At 46.2% G+C, this 7,500-nt stretch overlaps 1 protein-coding gene and 1 long non-coding RNA gene across 6 annotated transcripts in view; both read right to left on the reverse strand.

Annotated features, from left to right (window-relative positions):
• LOC127909227 (uncharacterized) overlaps positions 1-1,099 on the reverse strand; it is a 1,182-nt gene extending 83 nt beyond the window's left edge. Inside the window, exons 1-3 of the long non-coding RNA XR_008070300.1 lie at positions 647-1,099; positions 340-423; positions 1-216 (exon numbers count right to left, since the gene is read on the reverse strand). The exon at positions 1-216 is cut by the window's left edge and continues 83 nt beyond it. This is a non-coding gene — a long non-coding RNA (uncharacterized LOC127909227). The remainder of the gene's footprint in view (positions 217-339; positions 424-646) is intronic.
• The window catches only part of LOC118375611 (sorting nexin-13-like), a 69,017-nt gene that overhangs the window by 8,607 nt on the left and 52,910 nt on the right, over positions 1-7,500 (reverse strand). For all 5 annotated transcript variants that reach the window (XM_052469617.1, XM_052469616.1, XM_052469620.1 and 2 more), the window contains 4 exons: positions 6,366-6,473; positions 4,306-4,438; positions 2,594-2,631; positions 1,619-1,688 (listed from right to left, as the gene is read on the reverse strand). In XM_052469617.1, coding sequence (XP_052325577.1) covers positions 1,619-1,688; positions 2,594-2,631; positions 4,306-4,438; positions 6,366-6,473 — 349 coding nt within the window. The remainder of the gene's footprint in view (positions 1-1,618; positions 1,689-2,593; positions 2,632-4,305; positions 4,439-6,365; positions 6,474-7,500) is intronic.

Consider the following 7,500-nt stretch of genomic DNA (forward strand, 5'->3'; position numbering starts at 1 on the left):
GTCACACACATCTCTGAGTGAAACCACATTAGTGGTCAGTAGTCACACACATCTCTGAGTGAAACCACATTAGTGGTCAGTAGTCACACACATCTCTGAGTGAAACCACATTAGTGGTCAGTAGTCACACACATCTCTGAATGAAACCACATTAGTGGTCAGTAGTCACACACATCTCTGAGTGAAACCACGTTAGTGGTCAGTAGTCACACACATCTCTGAATGAAACCACATTAGTGGTCAGTAGTCACACACATCTCTGAGTGAAACCACATTAGTGGTCAGTAGTCACACACATCTCTGAGTGAAACCACATTAGTGGTCAGTAGTCACACACACATCTCTGAATGAAACCACATTAGTGGTCAGTAGTCACACACATCTCTGAGTGAAACCACGTTAGTGGTCAGTAGTCACACACATCTCTGATCTCTGAGTGAAACCACATTAGTGGTCAGTAGTCACACACATCTCTGAGTGAAACCACATTAGTGGTCAGTAGTCACACACATCTCTGAGTGAAACCACATTAGTGGTCAGTAGTCACACACATCTCTGAGTCACACACATCTCTGAAACCACATTAGTGGTCAGTAGTCACACACATCTCTGAGTGAAACCACATTAGTGGTCAGTAGTCACACACATCTCTGAATGAAACCACATTAGTGGTCAGTAGTCACACACATCTCTGAATGAAACCACATTAGTGGTCAGTAGTCACACACATCTCTGAGTGAAACCACATTAGTGGTCAGTAGTCACACACATCTCTGAGTGAAACCACATTAGTGGTCAGTAGTCACACACATCTCTGAGTGAAACCACATTAGTGGTCAGTAGTCACACACATCTCTGAGTGAAACCACATTAGTGGTCAGTAGTCACACACATCTCTGAGTGAAACCACGTTAGTGGTCAGTAGTCACACACATCTCTGAGTGAAACCACATTAGTGGTCAGTAGTCACACACATCTCTGAATGAAACCACATTAGTGGTCAGTAGTCACACACATCTCTGAATGAAACCACGTTAGTGGTCAGTAGTCACACACATCTCTGAATGAAACCACATTAGTGGTCAGTAGTCACACACATCTCTGAGTGAAACCACATTAGTGGTGAGTGAAACCACAGTAGTAGTCACACACATCTCTGAATGAAACCACATTAGTGGTCAGTAGTCACACACATCTCTGAGTGAAACCACGTTAGTGGTCAGTAGTCACACACATCTCTGAGTGAAACCACATTAGTGGTCAGTAGTCACACACATCTCTGAATGAAACCACATTAGTGGTCAGTAGTCACACACATCTCTGAATGAAACCACGTTAGTGGTCAGTAGTCACACATGCAAGTGAGAGAACATGGATGGCTGGTTTACTTTCAGTAACACACTAGTTTACAATAAATCCCACTACACCACAGACAATACACTGATCTGACTGGAGATTATATCACACACATCTCTGAGTGAAACCACATTAGTGGTCAGTGTGTGTGTGTGTGTGTGTGCGTGTCACACACATCTCTGAGTGTGTGCAGTGTCACACACATCTCTGAGTGAAACCACATTAGTGGTCAGTAGCGTGAGTGCATTAGTGGTGTGTCCACCTGTATCAGAGATGAAGGCGTGTAGCTGTATATTGTCATCATGGCAGGAGTTCGACAGGTCATCCAGAGACTGTAAACAGAGGAGAGAGAAACAACCAATCAGAACCAGAGATACTGCCAATCTTTGGACTAACGGCCAATCAACAGCAGCGATACTGCCTGCTACTGTGACCTCTGCAGTAAAAATCAAACCATACTTTTTTAAAAAAAATTTAAGAGTCTACCATAAAATAAAAGAGTCTTAACTGGTGTTAAATGTTAAGCGGGGGAGTTAACGTCAGCGGGGGAGTTAACGTCAGCGGGGGAGTTAACGTCAGGCGGGAGTTATATTGTCGTCAGCAGGGGAGGTCATCCAGAGACTGTAAACAGAGGGGAGTTAACGTCAGAACCAGAGATTAACGTCAGCGGGGGAGTTAACGTCAGCTGGGGCAGTAAAAAAATCAAACCATCTTTTTTTTTTTTTTTTAAGAGCATAAAATAAAAGGGAGTGTTAAGGCGGGGGAGTCAGCGGGGAGTTAACGTCAGCGGGGGAGTTAACGTCAGCGGGGGAGTTAACGTCAGCGGGGGAGTTAACGTCAGCGGGGGAGTTAACGTCAGCGGGGGAGTTAACGTCAGCGGGGGAGTTAACGTCAGCGGGGGAGTTAACGTCAGCGGGGGAGTTAACGTCAGCGGGGGAGTTAACGTCAGCGGGGGAGTTAACGTCAGCGGGGAGTTAACGCAGCACGCCAGCGGGGAGTTAACGTCAGCGGGGAGTTAACGTCAGCGGGGAGTTAACGTCAGCGGGGGAGTTAACGTCAGCGGGGGAGTTAACGTCAGCGGGGGAGTTAACGTCAGCAGGGGAGTTAACGTCAGCAGGGGAGTTAACGTCAGCAGGGGAGTTAACGTCAGCAGGGGTTCAGTAAAACCTGTTGTAACAGTACTATGACTGGCTGTAGTTAATGACAACTGGTGTCTCGGGGGCTGACGAGGATTTACCAGATTAATGCTTCCTGTTGGAGAACCGTTGAACGATTCTGAAGAGGAAGAGGAGAGAAAAAAGAAAGGAGTTAAAGATACCAAACAAGAATTCACAAAAATGGGACAAACACCAAATTGAGAGACTGTATGTAGAATTCTGTAAAATTATCCTCTGTGTACAACATAAAACACCAAATAATGCACTCAGAGTAGAATTAGTCAGATACCCGCTAATTATCAAAGTCCAGAAAAGAGCTGTTAAATTCTACAACCACCTAAAAGGAAGTGATTCCCAAACCTTCCATAACAAAGCCATCACCTACAGAGAGATGAACCTGGAGAAGAGTCCCCTAAGCAAGCTGGTCCTGGGGCTCTGTTCACAAACACACCCCACAGAGCTCCAGGACAGCAACACAATTAGACCCAACCAAATCATGAGAAAACTAAAAGATAATTACTTGACACATTGGAAAGAATTAACAAAAAAAAGAGCAAACTAGGATGCTATTTGGCCCTAAACAGACAGTACACAGTGGCAGAATACTTGACCACTGTGACTGACCCAAACTTAAAGGAAATCTTTGGCTATGTACAGACTCAGTGAGCATAGACTTGTTAATGAGAAAGGCCGCCGTAGGCAGACATGGCTCAAGAGAAGACAGGCTATGTGCTCACTGCCCACAAAATGTGGTGGTAACTGAGCTGCACTTCCTAACCTCCTGCCCAATGTATGACCATATTAGAGAGACATATTTCCCTCAGACTAAACAAACCCACAAAGATTTGAAAACAAACCCAATTTTGATAAACTCCCATATCTATGGGGTGAAATACCACAGTGTGACATCACAGCAGCAAGATATGTGACCTGTTGCCACAAGAAAAGGGCAACCAGTGAAGAACACACACCATTGTAAATACAACCCACATTTATGTTTATTTATTTTCCCTTTTGTACTTTAACTATTTGCACTTTGTTACAACACTAATGTGGTGGAGACAGCCTTGAAAATGTTCATCTTGTCTTCGTGTCATAAATAATTATTGGTTTCTGCCTGTGCTTGGTAAAGATATGAAGAGGGGGGAGGGGGTCATGACCTCCTCCTTAGGACCATCTTGGCAGAACGCCCAGAATATGTTCTATAAGTAAAGATAGGAGACGCATGCCGGAACCAACCCTATGAACCATCACTACGTAACGTGTCTGTAACCAGTATATAAGTAGTGCTCCTGATGTACTTGGTGCATTGAGTTGGTGAGAACCTCTCAAGCGACCTGATAGTGAAGAATGATTCATTTAAGATTGACATTGCGTGTTTCATGTGTGGAATATCCACGACAGTATATAGACATATGACATTTCAAATGTCTTTCTTCTTTTGTAACTTTTGTAATGTGTAATGTTTATTGTTTATTTCACTTGCTTTGGCAATGTTAACATATGTTTCCCATACCAATGAAGTCCCTTGAATTGATATAGGACAACCGTTACTCTTCACAGTCATGGAGAATGGCGTCAATCTCAATTTCTGGGGGGGTCATGTTTTTGTCCAATTAAGACCTAGGCAACCAGGTGAAGGAAGCTCCTAACTGATCAATGACCATAATTGATTATTCAAGTACAAGGGAGAAGTGAAAACCCACAGACACTCGGCCCTCCAGGAATTGATTGTAACACCCCAGGGTTAAGCTATGCTAACAACGTAGACCGAGACAGAAGATGAACTCACCTCCGTCTCCGTCATCTGATCCTCTATAGGAGGGTTCTTTGAGCATGTCCAGCTCAGCTAACATCCTGATGTAGAGAGGACTCTGTCTGAACGACGGGTAGAACCTCTCATCACGAAGCATCATGTCATACACCTGCAAGACACACACATGGGCACGTACACACACACACACACGGGTTGGTTCTGGCATGAGGCACCTATGAACCATCACACGTAACGTGTCTGTAACCAGTATACACACCAACGGGCACATGGTTCTGGCATGAGGCACATGAACCATCACTACGTAACGGGTAACCAGTATATAATGACAACACACAGGGTTGGGCATGAGTCTCCTATGAACCATCACACGGGCACATACACACACACGGGCACATACACACACACGGGCACATACACACACGGGCACATATACAGTGACAACAGGCACATACACACACACGGGCACATACACACACACACGGGCACAGTATATAACACACAGGACACGGGTTCTACTATACATCACACACACAGGTACATACACACACACACAGGTACATGAACCACACACACACAGGTAACATACACACACACAGGTACATACACACACACACAGGTATTCATTTAGACACACACACAGGTAATACACACAGGTACATACATATGACACACACACACTTTTGTAATGTGTAATGTTTACACACACACAAGTTACATACACATACACACAGGTACACACATACAGGTACACACACACACACACAGTCATGGGAATGGCGTCAACACATTTCTGGGGGCACATAAGACAGGCACCAGGTACACACACACACGGACCATAACATTATTCAAACAGGTACAGTGAACACACACACACACAGGTACATACACACACACACAGGGTACACACACACAGGACCGAGACACACACACACACCCGGGCACATACACACACACACAGGCACATACACGGGCACGACACACACGGGCGCGTACACTGATGTAGACACACGGGCACATACACACACACACGGGCACATACACACACCTGCAAGACACACACACGGGCACATACACACACACAGGCACATACACACACACACGGGTACACATACACACACGGGTACACACACACACGGGCACACACACACACACACATGGGGGTACACACACACACGGGCACATACACACACACACGGGTACATACACACACACAGGTACATACACACACACACACACACAGGTACACACACACACACACAGTACACACACACACACAGGTACATACACACACACACACAGGTACACACACACACACACACGGGTACACACACACACGGGTACATACACACACGGGTACATACACACACACACACACACACACAGGTACACGTACACACACACACGGGTACGTACACACACACACGTACACACACACACGGGTACACACACAGGTACACACACGGGTACACAGACACACACGGGTACACAGACACACACACACACACACACACACGTACATACACACACAGGTACATACACACACACACAGGTACACACACACACACAGGTACATACACACAGGTACACACAGGTACACACAGGTACACACACACACACACACGTACATACACACACACGTACACACGCACACACACACGGGCACACACACACGGGCACACACACACACACACACACACACACACACACACACACACACACACACACACACACACGGGTACATACACACACAGGTACATACACACACACACACACGGTACATACACGGTACACACACACGGTACATACACGGTACACACACACACACACACACACACACACACACACACACACACACACACGGTACACACACAGTACACACACACACACACACGGTACACACACACACACGGTACACACACACACACACACACACACGGACACGTCAGAACACGCAAATACTTTATTTGTATTGACAATGAAACATTAAGTACAAAGGTCTCCAATATCTCAGAGATGCTGGTTACAGTAGCTGTTCCAGTTGATAGTAGAAACAGATCATTCAAACACAAACGCACCTTGGTCTGGATGTCGTCGAATATCTCTGGCGTGGGGTCGCTGTCCTTCTGCAGCTTCTCTCCCAGTTGGAGAACAGACGCCTCATCTACCTGTACCCTGGGGGACGCCTGGAGAGAGAGCGAGAGAGGTTATACAACTGAGAGAAAATGAGTGTGTTTAAGTGACACTTGAGGATTTTGCCATTGAGTCAGATGAACTCATGGGTACCATTTTTATGTCTCTGTGTGCATTTTGAAAGAAATGAGCTCAATGGCTGGAAGTCTATGGGCATCTATGGGCATCTATGGGCATCTATGGGCATCTATGGGCATCTATGGGCATCGATGGGCATCGATGGGAATCTATGGGCATCTATGGGCATCGATGGGCATCCCATCGACTTCCAGCCATAGTCCCAGTCTGTATTCACATAATAATAAGGAATTCCCTCGACCTCGGCCACAAAAAAACGTTCTTTCCTATTGACCCCCAATGTAAAAGAGGAAAAACGTTGCAGTTGATTTTTTATTATACAGAAATAACAAAACATGCCGAAAACATGCCGTGTTGTTCAATATACATGTAACCAGGTCATAAATGCCAACCTACGGTTTGCAACGCTCCCACGTAGGGAAATAGAGTCTGGGAGAAGAGCCCTGAGGCTTCAGGCTACTCAGTGGGAAATGAGAAGAGCCCTGTGGCTTCAGGCTACTCAGTGGGAAATGAGAAGAGCCCTGTGGCTTCAGGCTACTCAGTGGGAAATGAGAAGAGCCCTGAGGCTTCAGGCTACTCAGTGGGAAATGAGAAGAGCCCTGTGGCTTCAGGCTACTCAGTGGGAAATGAGAAGAGCCCTGTGGCTTCAGGCTACTCAGTGGGAAATGAGAAGAGCCCTGTGGCTTCAGGCTACTCAGTGGGAAATGAGAAGAGCCCTGTGGCTTCAGGCTACTCAGTGGGAAATGAGAAGAGCCCTGTGGCTTCAGGCTACTCAGTGGGAAATGAGAAGAGCCCTGAAGAGCCCTTCAGGCTACTCAGTGGGAAATGAGAAGAGCCCTGAGGCTTCAGGCTACTCAGTGGGAAATGAGAAGAGCCCTGTGGCTTCAGGCTACTCAGTGGGAAATGAGAAGAGCCCTGTGGCTTCAGGCTACTCAGTGGGAA

This window comes from Oncorhynchus keta, chromosome 19, assembly GCF_023373465.1.
Source record: "Oncorhynchus keta strain PuntledgeMale-10-30-2019 chromosome 19, Oket_V2, whole genome shotgun sequence".
Taxonomy (NCBI): domain Eukaryota; kingdom Metazoa; phylum Chordata; class Actinopteri; order Salmoniformes; family Salmonidae; genus Oncorhynchus; species Oncorhynchus keta.